A 27,183-nucleotide genomic window follows, 5' to 3' on the forward strand; every position below is an offset into this window, starting at 1 on the left:
ACACCAGTGAGGTGGATGAATTATCCTAAAACAATATTTGAAAGAAATATGCCTTTTGCGTACATAGAAAAAGTTTTAGATCTTTGAGTTCAGCTAATGACAAATGGGGGCAAAAACAAAAGTGTTGCATTTAGAATTTTGTTCAGTGTGAGTTGGTTGTGTTGTAGTTAATAGACACTGAAAGATTTTGAGTGATGCCCAGGGCATAATTTGTTCTGGAACAAGCCGGATCCAGAACCTCTGAAATCCGATCCATCACCTCATTTTGCCAGATCCCCCTCCTCACGCGCAAATGACGTATAGTGTGCATGTGATATAATGTAAATCTTCTATTATGAGCATGCTTGCCGCACTTCTAAATTTGAAATAACGAACTTCAGCGTGCAAAAGCAGCGAGATGTGAACACCCCAGGCTGCAGTCGTGAGACCAAATGCACAGATCCAATACTGATACACATGCGTGTTCTTTCTCAACTGTTTACATTCACTTAAGACAAAACAGACAGTGTATTTGATGTTATTTTGCATTTATTTGGATGGTTAAGCTCAACAAAGTACAAAATGTTTTTTAAATGAAAATCTCAATATGACACTCGCGAGGTGACTTTATACGCACAGGCCATGCTTAGATACTTTTGCACACTTTGGCTGTGAGCCCACAGAAAACCCACTTCTGGAGTATCGAATGGCTTAAAAAGACTTAAAAACATGTGCAAGTGATTCATTTTTGTGATGATGCAACAATGACCCGATTAGGTAAGTGACAGTTCTGTCAACTGTCCCAGAATGTGAGTGAAAGTCTAGCATCGCAGCATGGAGCAGCTCTTTTAGTGCGGATGAGATGTGCCGATGAGAAGCCGCTTTGAGAGAGTCAAAGAGAGAAGACACAGTACAGCTGAATCACTCACGCTGTTCTCAAATGACAGATTTAATCTGATAGTTTGTGTGGATTTATTTACTCATCTATATTGAATTGAATGTTTTGTAAGAATATCCGGTAACTGGTATTGGATCGGTATCGGTATCAGCCAATACTGAACCCTAGGTATCGGAAGTGAAAAAAGCCAATCAAAGCATCCCTACTGCAGACTGTATATTTAATGCAAATGCAGCATTTTTTGATTTGATAACTGCACTAACACATATCACAGTGTCAGGTTCATTTTAATTAATTGTGCAGTCCAGATGAGAAGTATCAAATATTTTCAAAGTTATGAAACTGTGGTGGGTCACTAGAGTCTGGGTAATTAATTGGATACAATTTTAAAATACTTACTTCAGCTTTTCCAGTCTACACTGTTCATTTTCAAACAGAGTCAAGACGATTTTCATTCCTGGGTTTCCTAGTTTATTCTCACTCAGATCCAGCTCTGTCAGATTTGAAGGGTTTGAATTTAGAGCTGCAGCCAGAACATGACAACCTCCTTCTGTGATACAGTTATTCTTCAGACTGCATAAAGAGAAAACACTTGAAAAACAAGTATTAACACAATAACATTGTTAAAAAAAATACAATTTAAAATAATAGTTTTCTATTTTACTTTAAAATATTTTTCTGTGATCAAAGCTGAATTTTATCAGCCATTACTCCAGTCTTCAGTGTCCCATGATCCTACAGAAATCATTATAATATGCTGATTTAATATCAATGTTAGAAACAGTGCTTAATGTTTATTTTATATCTTTTATGCTTTTTTCAGGATTTGTTGATTATAAAGAAGTTGTTTATATATGTTATAACAATATCTCTTTACCAACACTTTTTTTATCCACTTGACACAAACTTGCTGAATATTACAGGTATTTTTTTGTTCAAATAAATGCAGGTTTGATAAGCATAAAATACTTTATTCAAAAACATTAAAAATAGTAATGGGTCCAGACATTTGACTGTACTGTATGTACATATTAATTAACTTAATAAACTTTATCTAAGGTAAATTGTTTTTTGTTTGATGAAGATGTTATTGTTGTTGTTAGTTTGCTCTTTTATTCAATTTATTCACAGTTCCAGAATACCACTTCAGTAGTTGAACATAAGTGCTTTTATCATTTTTTTCCTAGCTGTGGATTGGGCAGAATTTCCTCCAATTTAATCAATAGTGACTACAGATATATTCATATCATTACATTTACATTTATTCATTTAGCAGACACTTTTAATCCAAAGCAACGTACAAATAAGGACAGTGGAAGCAATCAAAAACAACAAAAAGATAGCATGGGCTTTTAAATAATATAATAAATAAAAAGAAAACAGATAGAAAAAGAATAGAGCAAGCTAGTGTTAGAGGTCTTTTTTATAATTGTATAATAAATAAAAAGAAAATAGATAGAATACAAAAAGATTAGAAAGGTAGTTCGATTTTTTATATTCTTTTTAAAGAATAGAATCAGAATAGTGTGTGCCAAAGTTAGAGGGGTCTAATAAAGATGGAAGAGGGGTGTTTTAAGCCGTTTATATTTATTAATATTATATTTATATATTATTAATATCAATAATATGATATTATGTGTTGCATTGTTACCTTAAATATGAAACACACACACATATTATGGTTACAAGTTGGCATTTATATCACAATGCATCGTTTCTAACATATTTGCATCTGTAAAAAACTATTAATATATAATTATTATTGGAAAATGTTGGGCAATAACGTGTTACTTAGTAACGCATTACTGTAATTTGACTACTTTTTTAATAATGGAATAATTTAACGCGTTATAATTTTCAAAATAGTAATTGGAGTATAGTTACAAGCCGTGGTCTCTATATGTTACTGCCGACAGAGTGCAGTGTTTTATAATCTAGGGATTGTAGTTGATTGAGCAGGTAGAGAGAGGTTTTGCTGTTGTTGTTTTTTTTGTTTTTTTGACATTGAGATAATTTTCAACCACCTATATCGATTACATCTGGGGAAAAAAGAAAAGATGTGAAGTCCAGAACATGGTAACTGCAGTAAATATCAAAGTGGGAAGAGATGCACCCCGTTTGGCCAGGGCTGTTTAGACCACAGACAAGGTTTGAGAAGGAAAAACATTATTATGAAAATATAATTATATTTTCCTTAAAATGTTCTTCCTAACTTCAGGCCTTATTCTCATGTCATATATAACTGTGATGTTCTGCAAAACAACAAACTTTAAAACACTTTTTTTCTTACTGGTGAAAATCATATGGTCAACTCTGTTTTCTCTCAAGCACATCGCAGTGTAAGCTTCACGGTAAACATCACTCTCGTCTGCATAGTCCATATCAATAAGATAAATATATCTTGATTCCATATAGTGGTTATTTTGGGAAAAAATAACCTCAACAAGCGCAACTGAGTCTGGCTTTACAGAAATTCGCTGATCAGATCACAGAGACGGAACAACAACACCCAGACTCTGTCTTAATCATTCTTGAGGACTTTAATAAAGCAAATCTCTCCCATGAACTGCCAAAATACAGACAGCACATCACATGTCCCACCAGAGACAGTAATATATTGGATCACTGTTACACCACAATAAAGAATGAATATCACTCTGTTCCACAAGCAGCTTTGGGGCTCTCTGATCACTGTTTGCTTCATCTCATACGACCTACAGGCAGAAACTGAAACCAGCTCAACCTGTATTAAGGACTGTAAAAAGATGGACTAATGAAGCAGAGCAGGATTTACAATCTTGTTTTGACCTCACTGACTGGAATGTTTTTGAAGCTGCTGCCACCGATCTGGATGAACTCACAGAGACCGTAACATCATATATCAGTTTCTGTGAGGATATATGCATTCCTACCAGGAATCAACTAAATTACAACAATGACAAACCGTGGTTCACTGCAAAACTCAGACAGCTCTGTCAGGTCAAAGAAGATACTTACAGGAAGGGGGACAATGTCTTGTATAAACAGGCTAAATACACACTGGAAAAGGAGATCAGAGTGGCAAAGAGGAATTATTCTGAAAAACGAAGGACTCAGTTCACTTCCAATGACTCAGCATCAGTGTGGAAAAGTCTGAAAGAGATTACCAACTACAAGACACCATCCCCCAGCACTGTGGAGAATCAACGACTGGCAGATGATCTGAACGAGTTTTACTGCAGGTTTGAAAGAACTCCCATCACCTTCCCTGAACACCTCTCCACACAACCATTCACACCTCCTGCAACCCCCATCTCCCCCACACCCTCAATTCAGATCAGTGAAGATGAAGTGCGCCAGGTCTTCTGGGGGGAGTCGTGGCCTAATGGTTTTACTATTTTTATTTCAGAAATGTAACAATATCAATTTTTACAATTATTTATTAATGTCACACACACATACCTAGTGCCTTATGACTTAAAAGATGAGAGTGGTAAATGTTACAGACATGGAACTGTTCAGTCTTTTATTGATTTTTATTTCCACTTCACTTTTTTCCAAAGAGACAGAACTACTTGCACTGTATTTATCAGTGGGACAATATTCATACAATACTACAACCTAGAAATAATTTGCAGGTCTCAGCAGCACGAATTATGTGCCCAGCTACATCTGATTCAAATATTATGCTAATTAACAGTGAGTGTAGTTTCAGACATTACAGTGCTTCACTCGCACTGACTCTTATTCTGCCTGAAAGAATGAAAAGACCGAGTTGAAGGTTGAGCGATTCGACCAATCAGATGAAAGCAGCGTTTCAGCTCCGCCCACAAGTGCGAATGAAATATTGAAGCAATAAACCGAAATGATCAAAACGTACACGGACCAACGGTCTTGTCCATGTTCTCTAACTTGAATCCTCTTCTTGAGATTTGAGTCTCTTGACCTTCTGCAAGCCCCGCCTTGTTCACACAGTGAGTGACGTGGCGTGAGGGGGCGGAGACGTGATCGGCTCGGAATGCATTTTCAATGTGCACATTGAATTTTGCTACATTCATTGCGGGACACTGAATGAAAATGCAATCGTAAGTGTCTTGACTGTGAGTGTTAATGCATTTAAGAAAAATAGCATTTAAATGATCATTTTGCCACAGTTTTTGCTTGAACATGTTATACATATCTAATCATTTCTGTAATACATTTTCATTTTAATTTCGCAACTTATAAAGCGTTAAAATTATTATTCATTTTACATATTAAAACAAGTGTGTGAAATGCCAAATGAAAATTATGTAATTTAATTTTCATTTTCATTTTGCACCAAACGTTGCACAAATGTATTGGAAAATGTAAATGTAAATACAGAAATGCATTGCCATTTTACATATCACATTGTCATTTTGCATATTACATTGCAAATTGAATATCGCTACCCATATGCTTCCATAATGGGTCACCATACTTGGCTGAATGTCACGTCACTCACTCACACTTCGATTTTATATTTCTTGGGGGAGGTTGCACTTAGTTTCAAGTCAATGCTCAAAATACAATATTTGGGTAACACTTTACAATAATTAACTAACACTTTAATACATTAACTAACATTAACTAATGTAATCTTATTGTAAATATTTAACAATTCTTTGTTATTAAAGCATATAAAATTCACAAAAACACTTAAATTAAACAGAAAAGCAAGCAGGTGCCTGATTTGGCATGGCAGCCAATACAAATAATTAATAACCGTTTCTTTACCTAAATCCTGTGTTTGGACCAGGTTCACAGAATCACATCACTTTGTGCTTCTAAATTTAGGCTATTATATTTTTCTATATAGTGTAGTAGTTCACCATCTCGGTGTCTGTCACGAATCTGGTATATGAACTTTCATCCATTCACCACCAGAGGTCACCCGCTCACTACATGGACTCCGGCACTACACCCACTGTTGCACTTCACCCCGGACTACAGTTCCCATCATCCATTGCACTAATTGCAAACACAGCTGAAGGCACTGATCTCACACACAATGCTGAATATGCTGATTACACTCACTATATAAACACTCACTCAGACACCTTCAGGCTGCCGAGTATTGTATGCGCTTATCACTAGTTAGCTGATAGCTACCCTACGGAGCCTGCCTTTTTTGAGGTGAAGTTTAGTCTCAGTCCTGCCTTGCCTGTTTCCCTGTGTTCTCTCCTTTGCATGATTGCCTCGGATTACCTCTCTTGTTTAGCCCTGTTTGGATACTGTTTGCCCCTGCCTGGACCTTGCTTGTACCTGGATTATCCCTCTTGTCTCACCCTGCTGGATTATGTTTGCCGTGGACTGACCCTTGCTTGCTTCTCGGACTGCTCTAGCCTTTCCTTCTACACGCTTGTTTGCCATCACCTGATCTATGCCTGTTTCTGACCATGTCTTGTCAATAAAAGCTTTGCATATGGATCTGCACGTCTCCCGTCTGGTTCGCTCCGTGACAGAATACTCGGCCCAACAAGGATCCAGCGGCTTCACTGATGAACTTTGGCCAGGCCTGGACACAGCAAAGATATTGTTAGCCCTCAAACAGGGTACATGATCACTGGAAGGCTATATTCAAGAGTTTCTGGCCATTGCTCATTATTCGGATCTGCCGGACTGTGTATTGATAGACTTTTTTTGTGATGGATTAAACCAACCTCTGAAATCCCAATCAATCAGTGAGGGTCCCCGCTCATCTCTCGCACAGTTTATGGACTGGGCTTTGCTGATTGTCGGCTCCGCATTCACTGTGGGTGTCACAGAGGCACGCGACCCCGGATTTATTAACGTAATGACTGCCACACAGCATCACAGCACAAGATGGCCGCCTGTCCAGAGTCATGGTCCAAGATGGCTGCTTGCCCAAAGCCACTGCACAGGATGACAGCCACAGCTGACCCCCTAGAGTCGAGTCAGGTGTTTGTGGACCCCCCAGAGTCCGGTCAGGTTCCAGTGAACTCTCCAGAGTCGAGTCAGGTTCCAGTGAACTCTCCAGAGTCGAGTCAGGTTCCAGTGAACTCTCCAGAGTCGAGTCAGGTTCCAGTGAACTCTCCAGAGTCGAGTCAGGTTCCTGTTGACCCCCCAGAGTCGAGTCAGGTTCCTGTTGACCCCCCAGAGTCGGGTCAGGTTCCAGTGAACCCTCCAGAGTCGGGTCAGGTTCCAGTGAACCCTCCAGAGTCGGGTCAGGTTCCGGTTGACCCTCCAGAGTCGAGTCAGGTTCCGGTTGACCCTCCAGAGTCGAGTCAGGTTCCGGTTGACCCTCCAGAGTCGAGTCAGGTTCCGGTTGACCCTCCAGAGTCGAGTCAGGTTCCGGTTGACCCTCCAGAGTCGAGTCAGGTTCCGGTTGACCCTCCAGAGTCGAGTCAGGTTCCGGTTGACCCTCCAGAGTCGAGTCAGGTTCCGGTTGACCCTCCAGAGTCGAGTCAGGTTCCGGTTGACCCTCCAGAGTCGAGTCAGGTTCCGGTTGACCCTCCAGAGTCGAGGCAGGTTCCGGTTGACCCTCCAGAGTCGAGGCAGGTGCCCGTGGACTTTCCAGAGTCAATTCAGGGTTTCGTGTACCCTCCAGAGTCGGGGCTAGTCACCGATGACCCTCCAGAGTCGGGGCTAGTCACCGATGACCCTCCAGAGTCGGGGCTAGTCACCGATGACCCTCCAGAGTCGGGGCTAGTCACCGATGACCCTCCAGAGTCGGGGCTAGTCACCGATGACCCTCCAGAGTCGGGGCTAGTCACCGATGACCCTCCAGAGTCGGGGCTAGTCACCGATGACCCTCCAGAGTCGGGGCTAGTCACCGATGACCCTCCAGAGTCGGGGCTAGTCACCGATAACACCCAAGAGTCAAGTAAAACAACAGTTAAACTTCATGAGTCAAGTCTGTTCCCTGTTGACTTCTCAGAGTTAAGTCAGGTCCTCGTTGATCAAGTCCCTGTTGTTTTCCCAGAGCCTAGTCAGGTCACCGTTAGTCAGGTCCCTGTTGATCTCCCAGAGTCTAGTCAGGTCACCGCTGACCGTCCAGAGTTAGGTCAAGTCACTGCTGACCGTCCAGAGAAAGGTCAAGTCACCACTATCACCCAAAAGTCAATTAAAACAACAGTTAAACTTCATGAGTCAAGTCTGTTCCCTGTTGACTTCCCAGAGTTAAGTCAGGTCCTCGTTGATCAAGTCCCTGTTGTTTTCCCAGAGCCTAGTCAGGTCACCGTTGATCAAGTCCCTGTTGTTTTCCCAGAGCCTAGTCAGGTCACCGTTAGTCAGGTCCCTGTTGATCTCCCAGAGTCTAGTCAGGTCACCGCTGACCGTCCAGAGTTAGGTCAAGTCACTGCTGACTGTCCAGAGAAAGGTCAAGTCACCACTATCACCCAAGAGTCAAGTAAAACAACAGTTAAACTTCATGAGTCAAGTCTGTTCCCTGTTGACTTCCCAGAGTTAAGTCAGGTCCCCGTTGATCAGGTCCCTGTTGATTTCCCAGAGTCTAGTCAGGTCACCGCTGACCGTCCAGAGTTAGGTCAAGTCACTGCTGTCCGTCCAGAGTCAGGTCAAGTCACCTCTAACACCCAAGAGTCAAGTAACTCAACAGTTAAACTTCATGAGTCAAGTCAGGTCCCCGTTAATCAGGTCCCCATTGACTTCCCAGAGTCAAGTCAGGTCCCCGTTGATCAGATTCCTGTTGATTTCCCAGAGCAAAGTCAAGTCACCGATGATCTTCATGAGCAAAGTCAAGTCACCAATGATCTTCATGAGCAAAGTCAAGTCACCAATGATCTTCATGAGCAAAGTCAAGTCACCAATGATCTTCATGAGCAAGGTCAAGTCACCAATGATCTTCATGAGCAAGGTCAAGTCACCAATGATCTTCATGAGCAAGGTCAAGTCACCAATGATCTTCATGAGCAAGGTCAAGTCACCAATGATCTTCATGAGCAAGGTCAAGTCACCAATGATCTTACTGAGCAAAGTAAAGTCACCAATGATCTTTATGAGCGGAGTCAGGTCATCAATGATTTTCATGAGCAAATTCAAGTCACCATTGACCTCTGTGAGTTAAATCAAGTCCCAGTTGATCTTCATGAACTAAGTCAAATCACCACAGATCCACCAGAGCTTCGTCACATCTCAGCCGAACTCCCCGAGCCTCGTCACGTCTCAGCCGAACTCCCAGAACTCCTGTCCTATCCTGTCATGGCCACGGAGGCCAGCTACCATCTCACCACGGCCACGGAGGCCGCAATTAACCTGTTTATGTTCTCTATTTCAGTCCCACCTGACCAGACTTGCTCTCCAGTGCCATTGACTTCACTGTGGTGGTCCTCTGCTCCGCCCTGGTGGGCTTCTGTCCCGTCTTCTCTGCTGTGGTGGTCCTCTGCTCCTCCCTGGTGGGTTTCTGTCCTGTCTTCTCGGCTGTGGTGGTCCTCTGCTCCGCCCTGGTGGGCTTCTGTCTGTTCTGTCTCGGCTGTGGTGGTCCTCTGCTCTGCCTTGGTGGGCTTCGGTCTCGTCTGTGGCGGTTCTCTGCACTGCACCGGTGGCCTTCAGTTCTGCCGGCTCCGCCCCGGTGGGTCCCAATTCCACCTGCTCCACCCTGAAATCCCTGCTCTACCAGTCTTGCCTCAGTCCCTGTGCTCTCCACTTCAATGTGGACCTGCACCTCTGTCCCTCCCCCTGTTCCGCCTCGGCTCCACCACCCTCCTGGATTATAGTGAAGTAGGAGCATCTGGAAGCCGCTTCTTGGGGCGGGGCTATGTCATGAATCTGGTATATGAACTTTCATCCATTCACCACCAGAGGTCACCCGCTCACTACATGGACTCCGGCACTACACCCACTGTTGCACTTCACCCGGGACTACAGTTCCCATCACCCTTTGCACTAATTGCAAACACAGCTGAAGGCACTGATCTCACACACACTGCTGAATATGCTGATTACACTCACTATATAAACACTCACTCAGACACCTTCAGGCTGCCGAGTATTGTATGCGCTTATCACTAGTTAGCTGATAGCTACCCTACGGAGCCTGCCTTTTTTGAGGTGAAGTTTAGTCTCAGTCCTGCCTTGCCTGTTTCCCTGTGTTCTCTTCTTTGCATGATTGCCTCGGATTACCTCTCTTGTTTAGCCCTGTTTGGATACTGTTTGCCCCTGCCTGGACCTTGCTTGTACCTGGATTATCCCTCTTGTCTCACCCTGCTGGATTATGTTTGCCGTGGACTAACCCTTGCTTGCTTCTCGGACTGCTCTAGCCTTTCCTTCTACACGCCTGTTTGCCATCACCTGATCTATGCCTGTTTCTGACCATGTCTTGTCAATAAAAGCTTTGCATATGGATCCGCACGTCTCCCGTCTGGTTCGCTCCGTGACAGAGTCATACGTGGCCGCTTATCAAGCATGAAAAACACACTTTTTTATATAATATACAGCATGGAAAGAGTGCTCCCTTTAAATTTATCACAATCTCACAAAGTTTCGTTTTAACCAATGAATGTGACCACACAATGAAACTTTTTTTTTAATGAAGTTACGAGCATGATAGAACTCAGCACTGGATAAAAAGACTTGAGTGTGTGATTCCAACCTAAACACATCTGATTGGCCATTGGGATGTCGGTGTCGGTGGGGGGGGGGGCAAAGCACAGTGGAGAGCACCGTTCTGTTAACTTTGTGGTTTATATTTTAATATTTTTCGGACATGTTAACACACGGCCCTCTAACAATATATTGCTTTACAGACCTATTGCTTTTCCTGCTCAGAAATGTTCACGCAATCATTCAGCATGTTTTATAAGTTCTATGCTCTGGCGTGATTAGTACTCACACTAACTGATCTATATCTGAACCGTGCTCTGTCCCACCTCTTCCAACCGAGCCATGGACGGCTAAATGAACGTGCCCCAGGGTGACACGAAGTGATCAAACTAGTCAAACGAACTGGGCCTTGGGGGTCAAACATGCTCGGTCATGGTTAAGATTGCCTAGTTTAAAAAATACACCCTTATTCTCCCACATCCGGCACACATGAGTCTCTACCAAAGTCCTTTCAGGCAAGTCGTGCCACTTGGCGACCATCTTGGCAACGCCTCCGGACAGCTATTTTAGACTAACAAGTCCAGGCTCCTATCTAAATGAATGGGCAGAGAGTCAGAACTGCACTTTCACTGGTCACCGGGACATAGAAACAGCATGTATAGAAACAGCAGTGAAATATGATAAAAATCGCTGAACTATTTTGATGACTTTGCCCCAAAATAAGGTTTAAAACGCCTTTTTCCCCACAGGTTATACCTTTACTACGCATGCGCAACGGTTCCTCAAGACGATAGGCTTAAATGTTTCCCGGCTTGAGTGTTAAAAGCAGATGATTGGCTTTCCAGCGGGAGGGGCGGGACATGTGCACACAACCGCCATCTTTGCCGTTATGGGGTTTCCTTATATAGTTGTACTGAGGATTGAGGAAGTGACATGTCTCTTATAAACTGTCTCCGGCCTCTACCCACCCATGCCCACACTCGCCCATCAAGTGTTGTCCCGTGCTGCACTCCCGTGGGTCCCATGATGGTGCAGGTCTCTAAAGTGTGTGTTATAATGTTATGATCAAGGCTCTGGACTCTGAGCATATCTTGTTTTTTCTATAACACACTATTAAATATTTTCTATAAAAATGTTAATGCTCTAACAGTGGCAAATACCTTGTTTTATATTTAATTTGGTGACATTAATGTTATAAGTTGAGATTTACAAGAAATATTTTAACTGATACTAAGTAAAATGAATAATATTGTAAAAAAAGCACCTTATTTTTTTTTAAGTGTTTGCAAACCAAATGTTATTGCACTTTTGTTCATATAGCAGGACTTTTAAATGAAAAAAGTGCACATTACACTACTCTTGAATGCATTAGTGAATTCTCTGCACAATGCGATTAATCACAGAAAATCATGCAATTAATTGCGATTAAACATTTGAATCGGTGCCCAGCACTAATATGTATATATATATAAAGTGAAAGTCGTGACATTTGCCAAGTATGGTAGCCCATACTCGGAATTGGTGCTCTGCATTTAACCCATCCAAGTGCACACACACAGCAGTGAAGAAGTGAACACACCGTGAACACACACTCAGAGCAGTAGGCAGCTATAGATCCAGCACCCGGGGAGCAACTGGGGGTTCATGCCTTGCTCAAGGGCACTTCAGTCATGAGTATTGAGGGAGGAAGAGAGCACTGTTTATTCACTCCCCCCTCCTACAACTCCTGACAGCACCGAGACTTGAACATGCGACCTTCGGGTTACAAGTCCAACTCCACAGCCACAGCTGTCCCCTCTGTATATATATTAGGGCTAATTTAATGTGCTAATTAGATTAATTATGGAGAAAAAAAATGTGTTAAAATTATTAACGCATTTAACACATACAGTCGCATGATCAGACAACAACTTACTGCATGATGGAGCCTAGAGAATATCCCTAAAATTCAAGATATGGGGCAAAATGCCTGTTTGAGATTGTGTCTCATATTTACGAAATATCACACGAGCTGTAGGCTAAGTGCAATATTACACGAGTGCAAATGTGATACTCATCGTATACAACAGTTCATTAAGAAGTTAATATTGTGTTATTTTAGACACAATGTTGTCTGTTTTGCTCAGTTTTGCCAACCAGGAGAGAAAGACAAAGCAGAACTGTTCATCGACGAGTTTGGTGAACCATTTGCCGCATTGAACCATTGGCCATAGTCCCATTGGATTTGAAGAAAATAATTTTAAATAGTAATTATTTTCATAATAATAATAATAAAATGAAGAAAATAAATTAATAAAGTTATAGATAATTTATAGGTCCAAGAGAGTATATGTAATACATTTTTCAAATAAAATATTTCTTACTGAACCTACTTTTTTATCTCTGTTTGACGCTTTGCACAGCAATGACTTTAAATTATCTTTTCAGATTAATTTCTTAAAATTTGATGTGTGGTTAATTACATTAATTAATCACCACATCATGTAAATCATTTGATTAAAATTTGTATTTATTTTTATATATATACACTCACTCACAAATCAGGGGAAATAGAAAGAGTTCTAGTTAGTTGCAGCTGAAATTATAAATGTTATATTAGAGCAGTAATGTAGTATCATCAGAAGATACACACATCTGAGATCCTTTATTTGAAACATTAAAAAATATTTTAGAGTGTCTGCTTTTTAACTTTAAATATATACTTATCTGCTTTTACTTTTGTAGCTGTATGATTCAACTAATTTCCTTAATATACTGTGAATACATTATAATAACTGAAAACAATACTCACATCAGTGTGTTGAGTGTACAGTGTTTATCCTGCAGTAGAGCAGCGATCTGTTTCACTCCTGTGTCTCCTAGTTTACGTCCAGTGAGATCCAGCTCTCTCAGGAGTAACGGGTTTTTACCCACAATTCCAGTCACATACTGACAGGCTTCATCTGCAGCAGGGATAAAACATATGTGAATAAAGCACCATTTCCATCCAACGAGTCAAAGAGAAAAAAAACAGTAACTTCCTGGTAAACTGGCACTAAATATCACCAAGAAAAGTAGGAGAAACCACTTAATATAATAGTTTTCATATATGACAAGTAACTTGGCCTCAGAGCTAAGCAGAGAACACAATTTTCGGAGATGGATGCCAGCTGCTTGGGGACGCAGTCGAGTAAGACAATAATACAGAAATACTTTGACGACAGACTTTATGCACAAGTTAATGCACAATTACCATTTTAGATTGACAAACTGTAATACTGTATAACATTCAACAAGATATAAAAATTATCTGTGGGGTATTTTGAGCTAAAACCTCACATACAAACTCTGAGGACATCAAATAATTTATTTTATATCTTGCAAACAGGGGTATAATTAAGTCACCTTTAATGTGACATTTAATTTGACAACAATATAGCATGACCACTTTTCTATCTACCCTAATGTTTTTTGTTTGGCTCCTGAATTATTCACTCCTTTTCCTTTGTATTCAACTGTAACGAGATGTGAGAAAGACAGCATATACTGCACACTTATGGTCTGTTCAGCCGATTTACTTTACAATAGTTAAATACTAGATCTCATGAATAATTCACTGAAATGCAAGAAGAATCTCTTGGTTTCCTTCCCAAATCCTAGCATCTTTTTTTTCTTTTTTTTCTCAAACAAATGCTTTAAAATATAAAGTAGATCTCTCTTTCTATTTCCTTCTAATGCCTACTGGCACTGTATATGGGTAAGTTTTTAAAGCAGGTAAATATGATGTGTTGTCTGTAGGGCTGCAACTAATGATTATTTTGATAATGGATTAGTTGGCCGAATTATTATTATATTTTTTTTCTTGATTAATTGGGTTAAAACCCCTATTTTCTTTATTTTAATTTTATTGACAAAAACACACTATTCCACATTCTGCCCAATGTCCTTAAAACAAATGTGCCAACTGAATGCTATGAAAACATACAGTGCTTAATTTATTAGACCACCTGTCATAAGACAAAACACAAATATTTTAGAAATAAATCTAAAAATGTAATTGTATTTTTTGGACAAATAACAAACCAAAACAACTAAATAGTATTTATTCACATAATAAGAAAAATGGCCTCCTTTCCTTTGATAACAGCTCACATGATTGCTGGTATTGTTTATGTACTTCTTGACTAATTGGGTATCTGATTAAAAAAAACCACAATAAAGCACTTTACATTTTTTTCAATTCTTTCTTTCAGAGATAAAGCAATAATTTTATTATAACATTAAAGAAGCACTTTTATGGACTTTTTCATGAACTTTTTCCCCCTGGTGGAATGACCTCCCCAACTCAATCCCAGCAGCTGACTCTTTAGCCATCTTCAAGAATCGGCTTAAAACACATAGTTTCTTTTCATTTATTATATAATTAACAAAAGCAAAAATAAAAAGCAAAATATTTAAAAGCCCATGCTACGTGTACTGTGTTAACCTAACTGAGACTTGTTAGAGCACTTATATATCATTGCTCTTTTTGTTGTTTTTGATTGCTTCCATTGTCATCTTTTTTAAGTCGCTTTGAATAAAAGCATCTGCTAAATGACTAAATGTAAATATTTTTCTGCCGATAATTCGTTTTTTTTTCACTATTTTCATCTTCTGTTTTCAGATACAAAGCTCAGAAAGGACAAATGGTGAGTCTTTATGCTTTACCAAATGATTAGAAACTCAACTCTGAATCAGATACATTCAAATTATTATTAATTATAACTCCTTAATTATTCTTTCAACCACATAAACTCCTGAAAAAACCTATAGTGCAATAAAAGCATTGTTTACACCCAAATAGTTATTATTTTGCTAAATAATTTCAAAATGAGTTGGTTATTGTTTTGATTTACAGTTAGTGTGCTGAGCCTCTGTATAAAGTTCTGTATAAAGTTCAAAGAATCTACCTCTTTCTTTCTCCTCTTCATTTCTTTTTCGTTCCTGTTGTTTCTGTTTCTCCCATTCCTCTTGTTGTCTCTTCATCTCCTCACGTATCTTTCTCTCTTGTTCCTTTCTTTCTTTAATCTCTCTTTTATATTGTTCTTCTCTCTCTCTAAATGCCTCTTCTTCTTTTTGTCGTTCCTGTTGTTTCTGTTTCTCCCATTCCTCTCGTTCTCTCTTCAGCTCCTCTTGTATCTTTCGGTCTCGTTCCTCCATGTCTTTAATCTCTCTTTTATGTTGTTCTTCTTTCTCTCTAAACTCTTCTTCTATTCTCTTTTTCTCTCTCTCATAATTATGTCTTTCTTTCTCCATCTCCATCTTCATTCTCTCCTTCTCTTCTTCATGTCTGAACTGAAGTTCTTCTTTCTCTCTCTCACTTCTCTCTCTCTCTTGTTTAAGTTTCTGATCATATTCCTCATGTGTTTTCTTGATTATATTTCTCCATTTCTCTTCCTCTTCTTCTCTTCTTTGTCTTTCCTGTTGTCTCTGTTTCTCCCATTCCTCTCGTTCTCTCTCCATCTCTTGTATCTTTCTGTCTAGTTTCTCTCTGTCTTTCTCCATGATCGTCTTCATCTCTTCTTCTCTTTCTCTGACTCTCTCCATCAGCTTGTTCTTCTGTATTTCTCTCTCCATCTCTCTGAACTTCTTACATGAGTAGTAACTCCCTCCGTTTGTCTTCACCATGTTGTCTATCTTCTGCAGTAGATCAGTCACTTGTGTTTGGTCTCCAGTCTCTTTATTATTGAACACATGGAATCTGTTTCCACACTCATCAATCAGGTTTTTAAGGCCAGATCCAGGTTCTCCCAGAAACTCTTCAATGGTTTTGTTCTGCAGATCATCTCCTCTGGTGAAGAGTACCATGGTGTACTTTAAAGAGTTTTCACCAAAAGTCTCTTGAATGATCTTCACTGCTTTTGCTTCTTCTTGAGTGAATCGTCCCAATTGAATCAGTAAGAGAAACACGTGTGGTCCAGGCAGGATCATAGAGGTGCAGTTACTCATTTCTTCATTACTGAGTTCAGTATCAAACAGTCCTGGAGTGTCAATCACAGTAATGTGTCTGCTGTTGATTTCAGATGTTTCTCTCTGACACACTTTAGTAACAGATTCTTCAGATATAAACACTTCTCTTCCTAAGATGGTGTTTCCAGTTGAACTCTTCCCAGCTCCAGTTTTTCCCAGCAGCACAATCCTCACTTCATCTTCTCTTGCTCTCGATTCTAAAGATAGATACATAATTTATACTGAAACATCATGTGTTAATCATGTTGTTTCTCTGCATATCATTCTACTGTTTTGTCTCACAAATGTGTGTAGACTTCAGCAATCATGAAAAGTGTGTTTAATTAATGCAGATTTTATGGTCATTACCTTGTGACTGAAACAACATCTCTAACAGTTTTTCCATCTGTGTCTCCATCGATGTCTCTGTGGAGAAACAAAAAAGCACTGTTTGACTAAATAACTTGCTCCATTTTCTCCAGCAACACAGACACTTGTGTGTTTGGTCCAATCATGCGGATCATAGTGTAGCACATTATTAATGAGCTAAATATTATCTGGATCTTCTCGAATTCTACTTTGTCTTCATTAGTAAAGAGACTAAGAAAACAAAAATCTTGCCTCATGCTCAAGCTCTCAAATCTCATTAGTTTTTTTCTTCGTATATTCAAACCTGACCAGTCATGATAACATGCAAGATCCAATTAGTTCATGGCCAGTTTCTCATTGCTCTTCTGCTCTTTCTATGTTGTTGAGTGTGCTAGGCTTCCAGCTATATCCAAACAAAGAAGTTAACTCATATACCATGATTTAAAAAAGGCACAATTAAAGATTTGGTATATATTTGGTATCTGAGATATATCTCTGTTTATTTTCCACAGAGGAAAGAAATTATACCCAGGTTTGGAATGACATGATGTGGCAATAAAAGCAGAATTATAATTTTTAGTTGAACATTGACAGTCTAACAACAGTGACAGTATTACTCAAACGGTGTCTGACGACTGTATTCAGCTGCATAACCTTGTCCTTACGTCAAATAGGGATTTAAATTATTAATTGTAGATCGATTAATTGTCAATAATAGATGCAATGGATTAATGCTATCAATGGTTGATTAAGCAGTTTAATTTTGGGCTGTGTATGGCTCATGTGCATGTGACTGGATCTTTGCCAAGAATAATTTACTAACGTACAAATTACGCTATTAATGTTATCCAAACTTTAAGAGTACATTAAAACAGAAACAATATACATTTATTTTGTACTGAAATGTAGTAACTAAGTCATGTTTAATTATAATTTCCGCAGATATAATTGTTTAATACTGGGCTCTGCGCATTGACACGGCTGTGGGACATGAGCAGGACAGGTCTAGGCTATATATAGGCTATAATTGAAAATTTTATTCGTTTTAATTCATGGCCAAGAAATCTTTCATTTCCCCCCACATTTACCACAGTAAGAGATGTGAAAACTAGGGATGCATGATAAATATTGGCACGATATGCGGTTAATCTCTACACTAGGGTTGGGCGATGTCTTCAAATTTGGCATCGGACGATGTCTACAGTGAAACATCGCGATGGATGATGACATCGGCGGTGAATTGGGGGAGTTGTTCCCGAATCGTGAATCCTTATAAGGGAAAACAACTAACAATTCCTAACACCGTGTCTACACTGGATGCAAGTGGTGTGGTGTGACAAAATACTGTAGAACCAGTGATCTATAATAGAGATTCATTATATATAGATCAGTCAATAGAACTCAGTAAAATCAGTGATGCTGTCTACACTGGACGCAGCGTGGCAATGCACCACAAATCCCTGACAGTAAACTGCTGCCGCATTCTGTTTATGACGTGCTGACACAAAATTAGACCGACTTTAGCTGATGAGACTCGGCGCCACATGACAACTTTCGCGTCCGGTGTAGACACTGTGTAATGAGAGATGACTTAGAGTGACGGGGAATGATTTGCAGATCCTCAGTACCACTGACAAACATAATCTTGTAAAATGTGTGGTAAGTACTGTTGCTCCATAGTATAAACAGAGTACATGCGATCGCGAATCTCGAAAGTGATCGTGCATTAAAAAAGGGGCCGGGGTGGTGTGTGGGGGGTTGTCTACTCTACACGTGTGTGCTTTCACGTGGAGCAGCATTTACAACACAGAGCCGTTGTTCACTGACAAGCTGCAAAAAAAAAAAAAATTATCATGGGGGATGCACCAATAGGATTTTTTGGGGCTGATTCTGATATTTGTCACTTCCTCTTTTATTTGATATTTTGGCATCAAAAATTATTTTGATCATCTTTTAATTCAGCAAAGTTCAATAACACCTGCATTAAATTATAGCAGCAGTTTTATTGCTGCATCATTTAATCATTTCTTTTGAACATGGATTGGATCTATTTAACATTCAGCAGGCCTACATACTGTAAATACCACAGAACAAAGATACATATTAAATAAGGTGGTAGATTTAACAGTTTTCAGGTACAGAAATAAAGAAAACAAATGTAAAATAATTCAATCTATAAATTAAATGCATATCAATCCTTTATTGTAACAGACTTTATTATGTTTAATATTCTAATTTGTTTTTGTATACATTTGAATATTTTTTGTAAGTTTGAATATGGTTGAGATCTTTACTAAGGTGGGACTCTTATTTTGATGAGTTTTCTAGTCTATGGAGCTAACATTATATGGGGAATGACATCACACAGTTCTTTCAGTTTGTCAGTTTAATAAGCACCCCTTGCAAAGGCATGAGCTCTGTATATATTTGTTTACTGTTACTTGTAATAAGTGTTTTGTGTAAGTCGCTGTATGTTGATTAGAATGCAACTGAGAGAGGGTTTAATGTGCACTTTTTGTGCTGTGTTTTGTTTAGCTCTTATGGTGATTTTTTTTTTTTTTTATTGAAAAATGATGCAATAAACAATAAGACATCAGTAAAGTTTTGGTCATCATTCAGACAAGGTCTGCTACATTAATAAAAGCTAGAAAATTATTTAGCTAAGAATAGTGTGCAATCCTTTGTTATTTGATTAGCATTGAAGTGCAGACAACAGCGCTAGGATTATACAACAGACTTTATACAGCTTTGTGCCTTCACGCAGTTAATTAATAAACCATTGGTTTGTTATATCGGCCTTTTTCCTTATATACCTGATATGCCGATGGTTGTTAATTGAGGAAAAATCGTCTGATAAATATCGTTGGCTGATACATTGGTGCATCCCTTGTGTTGCGGGAGAGAGGAAAAAGGAGTTGCTGCTTTAAAGGGATACTCCACCCCAAAAAGTACATTTTTGTCATTAATCACTTACCCCCATGTTGTTTCAAACCCGTAAAAGCTCAGTTACATAAACTCTTCTTTTCGCTACGGCTGTCTGTCAAACGAATCGTTTGATATAACCGGTTCTTCTTAGTGAACCAGTTGAACCAGTTCACCAGATCGTACTGAATCGTTTGAACCGGTTTGCGTCTCCAGTAAGCATTAATCCAAAAATTACTATAAGTTATTTTCTTTTTAAGAAACTGTGACTCCATGTTGTTCCAAGCTCATCATTCTGCACACAGGATGCACATTCTGTGCAATCAAAGATTATTAACAGTATTTCTTGTTCTGTCCTATTTATGACATGTTGCTGCCTTTAGTACTGTGCTATACATTTCAAAGAAACATATTTTAGATTTCTATATATATGTGATGTGACGAGTCCGCTGCCTCCTCCCTGATTGTCACCGGCACCCGTCCTAAATCGCCGCCCTTCACCAGGCCCCCACTGGAGTGGGTGTGTGAGAGGAGGGGCGCTGGACGAGTCAGGGCTGGCGGCGTGTGATGGGGCACACCTGAAGGAAATGGAGCCTCACCACTGCCGCTGTTTAAAAGCCCAACGTGCCTCTCCTCAGGAGACCGGTCTCTTCCCCGTGCATGCACACTGTTGTCCTCGTGGGTCCAGGAAGGGTGCGTTGAGGGACTCCCGTGCCACCAGAGATGTGAGCTGCTGGACCCGCGGTCCGGACAAGAACTGCACCCGTTTACACGGCCGTCGAGCCAGGATGCCGGGCCATCCATCCCCTGCAAGCGCCGCGGCCAACAAGAAGGATGCAGCTGCTAGAAGAACCAACCTGAAATTGAAACCTGCCGAGTGTGCCTATTTTACCGCCAGGTAGTCTACCTGTGTTTACTGACTATAGCTACTGATCCTGAGAAAATGTAGAAAATTCGGCGTCAACACAGTCTGGCAGTTTGTGGGTCTTGCAACCTACTATAGACTGTTTGTCAAAGACCTTGCCGCAGTTGCAAAGCCCCTTCACAACCAGCTAAGAATACATACCCGATTTCACTGGACCCCTGAGAGCCAACAGGCCTTTGATAAGTTAAAGGGGCTGTTCACTACCACCCCCATCCTTGACTACCCTATGGACAGCGGCGATCTTTTTCTGGATACAGATGCCAGTAACTTCGGAATCATGGATGTGCTGTATCAACCGCAACAAGGAGAGGAGTGGGTACTAGCAAATGGAAGTCGGAGCCTGACGCCAACCAGTGTTCATTTTGACAGTAATTTTTTATTTAGTCTTACTCTTTAGCTTGACACGAAAATGCTTAATAGTCTTAGTCACATTTTAGTCATTTTAGTTTTATATAGTTTTAGTCGATACTTTTAGTCAAGCTGCAGTTACCAACATATATTTTGGTGGCCATTTTTTTATGTTGTCTTCAAACAAAAATAGTAATTAATTCTTCTCTCATTAGACCAAATCAATTAAGCTTATGATAAATTTGAATCAAGGATTGAATTTGGAATAACTTGAATAAATTATGACAATTTTCATTTTTGGGTGAACTATCCCTTTAACAGTAGTGAAAAGGGAGCAACTTATAAAAACTATAGATGTTCATATAGGCTATAATATATTTAATATATAATTTATCATTTTTGAAAAAGAAGCAGAATAAGAAGACAAATACGAAAGAGATACAAATTAAACAAAACTTTCAGATACAGTAGGTATACTTAAAATATGTTTTATTTTTGTTGGCTACCATTTATAATGACACAGATAGGTACTTAATTAGGAATGCTGTCCCTTTAAGATGGAAGGCATGCATGTAATACTGACACACATTCAGTTTTCACCCACCTGTTCACATTCACTTAATGTCTTAATCCATAACTGTTATTTACATGAGATACGCTACATGATAGACATTTGACTTCTGTGTGTGTATTTGAGCACTGAGAACTGATCGCATGCTCTATATGAGAACTGAAGAAGTGAAGCGTGCACAAGAGAAAGCCCTTCTATAAGCGCAATTCCGCCTATCCCACCTTCACTAACTTTAAGTTAAGCAACAACAAATGGTAACTCCCGGGAAAAACAGGACATCTGGTCACCTCATCACTACCCTTTCGGGTGCTAAGGCCATTGTTTCAGATCGCTAGTTTGCTTTTTGGTAGTCTATCCATCCACTGCGGCTGCCATACTGAGACTAGATATGCGAACGCCACTAATCCGATTCCAATCCAATGATGGACACACATTTTCAAGGACAAGACCGTAGCCTATAGGATGTATTTTGAATGTCCGGTAGACCTCGAATAACATTACATTCTCATTTTGTTAACGAAAACACAGCATATATTTTGTCATAGTTTTCATCATCAGATATTAGTTTTAGCTCCATCAGCATCTCATCTTCATAACAAAAAAAATGTCATCTTCGTTAACACTGACGCCAACTGAACAGGATAACTGCACCACACTGAGAGAACTTTTAGCGGTAGTGGAGTTCACAACACATTTCCATCAGTATCTGCTGGGCAGATCCTTCACTGTACACACAGACCATAGTAGCCTACAGTGGTTAATAAGAATGAGAGAACCGGAGGGATGTGGCTCGAGAAGCTTGGGGAGTATGACAAAGTTGTTCATCACCCTGGTCACTGTCATAAAAAAATGCTGATGTGCTTTCCCGAAGGCCATGCCGATCAACTTGCCCATGCAACCTTAAGAATCCCATCTTGATTAGCTCTCAGCTCTGTCACCAGGCAGTCCAGTGTGATGAAAAACCTGTAAATAATGAACTTGCAGCTGTTACCACAGAGTCTTGTCAAGTAGGGCTAGTACAACCTGCCATCACTGCCTGTACTTCTTCATTCTCTGGGTGGACTACTGAAGAACTGAGTACTGCCCAAGCAGTGGATTCTGATATCAATCCCATCAAAAGGTGGATGAAGGAAAGCATGGAACGACCCTCTTGAGAAGATGTGTCACTCTACAGGCCGGCAATGAAAGCCTGTTGGAGTCAGTGGCAAAGACTGTACCTGAAGGATGGCATTCTGTTACGATGTTACTACCTAAATGAGGTTTTACAACCAGATTATCCTGCTGCGAGTTTTCCGGAAAGATGTCATGCACCAGATGCATGAGGGGCCAGTGGGTGGACATTTCGGTGTGGAGCGAACGCTGTCTTGGCTGCAGACCAGGTATTATTGGTACAAAATGTTAGTCGATGTTTCACTTAGGTGTAGCACATGCACCAGTTGTGCTGCAAATGCTCGACCATTAAAGAGGCCTCAAGTCGCTGGGCGACTTAATGTACCGGATCCCGAGAAACCCGGAGACCAAAGTAAAAGTCATTCACCATGACATGCTCAAACCATACCATTCTCGGCAACCCCTGGAGAACAGCTGGGTATTGTGGGCAATTATTAAGAACATGTGCTGATCAACTCTGTCATATCTTTCAGTTCATTTTTAATTTGTCCTTATCACAACAAAGAGTCCCTAGAAGTTGGAAGCATTCTATTATTGTGACTATAGCCAAGTGCAGCTCCCCGAAATCCTTTGAATGATTTTAGACCTGTAGCCTTGACCTCATTGGTTATGAAAAGCTTTGAGAAAATGATCAAAGAGGCTGTCCTACTGCAGGTTGGAGATCAGTTAGATCCACTGCAGTTCGCATACAGTTCTGGCAGGGGCGTGGAGGATGCTGTGATCTCACTACTGCACTTTATTCTTAGCCATTTGGATAGAGCAAAGACTCATGTCAGACTTTTATTTGTTGATTTTACTTCTGTTTTTAACACCATTCAGCCCTTTCTGCTTGCTGAGTGACTGATTGCGGATTTTAACCTTGATTTGAATTTGGTGGGCTGGTTATTGGATTTTTTAATAGACAGATCCCAGAGTGTCTGAAGTCTGAAGTCACTTTTACATCCACTGGTTCCCCCCAAGGTTGCTGTCTGTCTCCTCTCCTGTACATCCTGTACACAAACCAGTGTCACAGTTTGTACCAGGATAGATACATACTTAAGTTCGCTGATGATTCTGTCATTGTCAGCCTGCTATCAGGGGATGAGCGGGACCATGGGCCAGTCCTCAGTGACTTTGTAGAGTGGTGCGATAGTTCCTTTTTACAGCTGAATGTATCGAAAACTAAGGACATGGTCATTGACTTTCGCAGGACACCACCTCCCCCTACAGTCACGGTTATTAAGGGCACGGACATTGAGCTCGTGGAGACATACAAATATCTTGGAGTCATTTTAGACAACAAACTGTGTTTTGAACCTCTGGTTGACGCTGTCTCAAAGAAAATCCAACAAAGACTGTACTTTCTTTGGAAAATGAAAACTTTTAATGTTTCTTCAGAAATGATGACTCTGTTTTATTGTGCTTTTATTGAATCGGTTTTATCTCTTTGTATAGCTGCTTGGTTTGGAAGTCTCTCCCTGACAAATAAAAACAGACTTGGTAGTTTGGTAGTTTGTAAAAACGTCATGGAGTCACAAAGTGACCCTCATTTTCTCCCTGTCATTTCCTGTCTCTTGCACTACACTGTAACTATTGAAGGACAAAATTGTTCATGATCATACTCTTATCATTTTACTATAAAAAAATGAGTAACAAACCTCCTCCATCACTTCCTGTGTTTGTGTTCTCACTAAGATCAGAGTCCTGATTCTCTCCCAGCTGAACATCACTCAGATCACTCACTGAAAAGAGCAGAGACACAAAAAAAGAATAAAAAACACTGCACAATCATCAGTGAACATTAAAATCATTTTAACACAAGACAGGAATAAATGTAAAAAAATAAAATAAATGTAAAAAAGCTGTTTTATGGTGATTTTATGGAGGCTTTATTCATGTTTGGAAAATGAGAGAAATAAAAAAATAACAGAATTTATATTTAAACTTATGATGCCTAATATTTTCTTACACAGCAGAAGTTGGTCTAACTATACATGTAAAAATATGGGTTCTTTCTCATCAAACAGTTAACCACTGACCAACATCACATGCTGTCTCTCTCAAATACAACGAGACATTAACTTGATCAATTTAACTGTTTTGGTAAAACTGTACATATGCGAGTAATTCACAATCATGTTTTTTTTTTTTAGTAAATCTCAACATATTTCACAGACCCGGTTTCACAGACAAGTGTATTTCAGTTATTATAGCTCCTAGACTAAACTTACATTTTAGTCAGGGACTAGACTTAAGCCTTGTCTGTGAATCCGGGGGAAGATTACAACACATAAATACTGAACACATCTTCATATCATGCCAGCGATTTCATTTACTTACTGGAAGGACGATCCAATTGTGGACTGTGTCTGTCTGCTGATGCTAGAGAAGAAAAATCACAGACATACAGAGAAAGAGAACAGATGGTTTATCCATTATAAATGATTTATAAAAGCCTGCATGCACTGAAAAGCTGTGACTTCACAATGTTTGCATTTACCAACTAACTGAGTTCAGAACAGTGTGCTGCTGATCACAGATCATTGAGATCAACACTCATTTGATTGGTGACATTATTATTTTCCTTAACTTCAGAACATATACAAATTACACTTCAACTCATGATCTATAGCCTACACAAAAATATTAATAAATGGGCAATAATAATAAAAGAAACCCCACGCAGAAGTTTAGTTACTTCCTGGTGTCCAATGGATTAAACATAAATATAAGACCGAAGTGAAATATCATTCAATAAACTAAATGAGGTAAACAACTATATGTTTGCTAATATTTCACATATACGTAATAAATCAATGAAACGTGGCTGCATTTATTCGTATCCAAATAGTTTCTTACCTGACGCCATTTTTACACCTGAACAAATCGAAAGAAAATCACTGATAGAGAGCTGACCTTCGCACTTGTTGTGTAATATTCGGTTCCTGTGAAAAACGAATGACTGCTATGAATCTTGGGAACACAGTGGTACTGTGTGTGAGAGGCTGTCTGTCTGGAAGATAAAACAACTGTCACACTGTGATAAGGGCTGAAGGTGAACGCAGCGAAGACATACTGGTGCACACACACACACACACACACACACACACACCTTGTACTCTCTGACGTTTGCTCTGCTCTTTGACCCTGCGGAGTGCGGACTGAAAAACGCGCTGAATACATTACAGACTCAGATCAGGGGAGGAGCCGGTGTTGTGTAATATTCGGTCTCCGTGAAAAACTGTTCCCGTGGGTGGAGTTACATGAATATTCATTAGTCGTCTTATTGTGAGCGAGCGTGCCCTTGAAACAACGCGCGAACGAATGAAACTGAAAATATAAGTGCATGCTCCTCAAATAGCTGTAATGATATCTATTGTGATGAGTACTGATTTATGCCTGCAGGTGGCAGTAATGTGTTGTATAAGATGAAGTGCATTCCCTAGAGGAAGGGTTGGTAATGGAGACATGCTTTGTGTGTCACCTGGAATAGAGACGCCAGTACCATCTATTCTTTACATCTTTATTTGTTGTCTCTGGAACAATACAATAGCTACTCGTTTTAATGGAATATTTTGAACAGCTAACAAGTGTCTATATTAATTACTGAAGCATTGTTACAGTGTCAAAACAATGCAGTTTGTGTAATATAAATCGTCTGTAAGCTGATTTGCTTGATTGATTGCAGGCACACAGAAAAACAATAAGCGAATAACCTATGCTAGCCTTGGGTGATATAACGTTTCTTAATCATATTTTTGATGTGTTAACTTTTTATACATTTAATTTGTGGGGCATTAATTGCTGTTTGAATAGTGTGATTAGCTAAGTTAGGCTACTGGTGACTATTACTGCAGTGTGTTCAGACAATGCCTGAAACAAATATAGCCTATGTGTTTAATAAATATATAGGCCTCCTTTGTGAAAAAAAAGCACTTTAGTGAACTTTTATAAAGTGTACTTATTATACAAATAATATACTTTAAATGTATACACTTAAGTGTAACTCAAATGCAATGTTTTCACCAGTCTGAATGCACATTAAGTATAATTGATTTGAAATATATCACATATTAAGTTGAAATAAAATGCAATAAGTTGTCATTAAGAGTGATTTTTTGGTACAACTTTAGTGGCAATTTAATACAACTTTATATTTACTTTCATAATTGCTTCTAGTGTCTTTAAAATGGGTTCACTGTTCAATGAACTGACAAGCAATTAATGTGAACTAAAATATACTTTAATGTCAAATAAAAATACACTTAAGTGTGAATTATATGTAGTGATTTTGACACAATGCATATTAATTGTATTTTATTTCAAATGTATAATAGATTAAGTTCATATTAAATGCCATTAGTGAAAGTTAAGAGTGATTTATTTCAATAACTTAAGTGGAACTTTAATACAACTTTATATGTACTTTCTTAATTGCTTCTAATATCTTCAAACTATAATTAAATTGCACTGCACAATGTGACTAGCAATTAATGTGAACTAGTTTTGTATTTTCAAACAAACAAATACATT

General features: G+C 39.4%; 1 protein-coding gene across 1 annotated transcript; it reads right to left on the reverse strand.

Moving 5' to 3' along the window:
• Positions 1-772: 772 nt before the first annotated feature.
• LOC132159278 (golgin subfamily A member 6-like protein 2) lies at positions 773-25,519 on the reverse strand. Its single transcript, XM_059568809.1, has 10 exons — positions 25,510-25,519; positions 24,991-25,032; positions 24,309-24,392; positions 16,736-16,792; positions 15,328-16,584; positions 13,839-13,893; positions 13,191-13,286; positions 6,166-6,395; positions 1,277-1,370; positions 773-860 (listed from the first exon to the last, which is right to left on the reverse strand). The coding sequence occupies exons 1-10, from the start codon at positions 25,517-25,519 to the stop codon at positions 773-775; spliced, it is 2,013 nt and encodes a 670-aa protein (XP_059424792.1).
• Between the last annotated feature and the right edge of the window lie 1,664 nt (positions 25,520-27,183).

The sequence above is a fragment of the Carassius carassius genome, chromosome 16, assembly GCF_963082965.1.
Source record: "Carassius carassius chromosome 16, fCarCar2.1, whole genome shotgun sequence".
Classification (NCBI taxonomy): domain Eukaryota; kingdom Metazoa; phylum Chordata; class Actinopteri; order Cypriniformes; family Cyprinidae; genus Carassius; species Carassius carassius.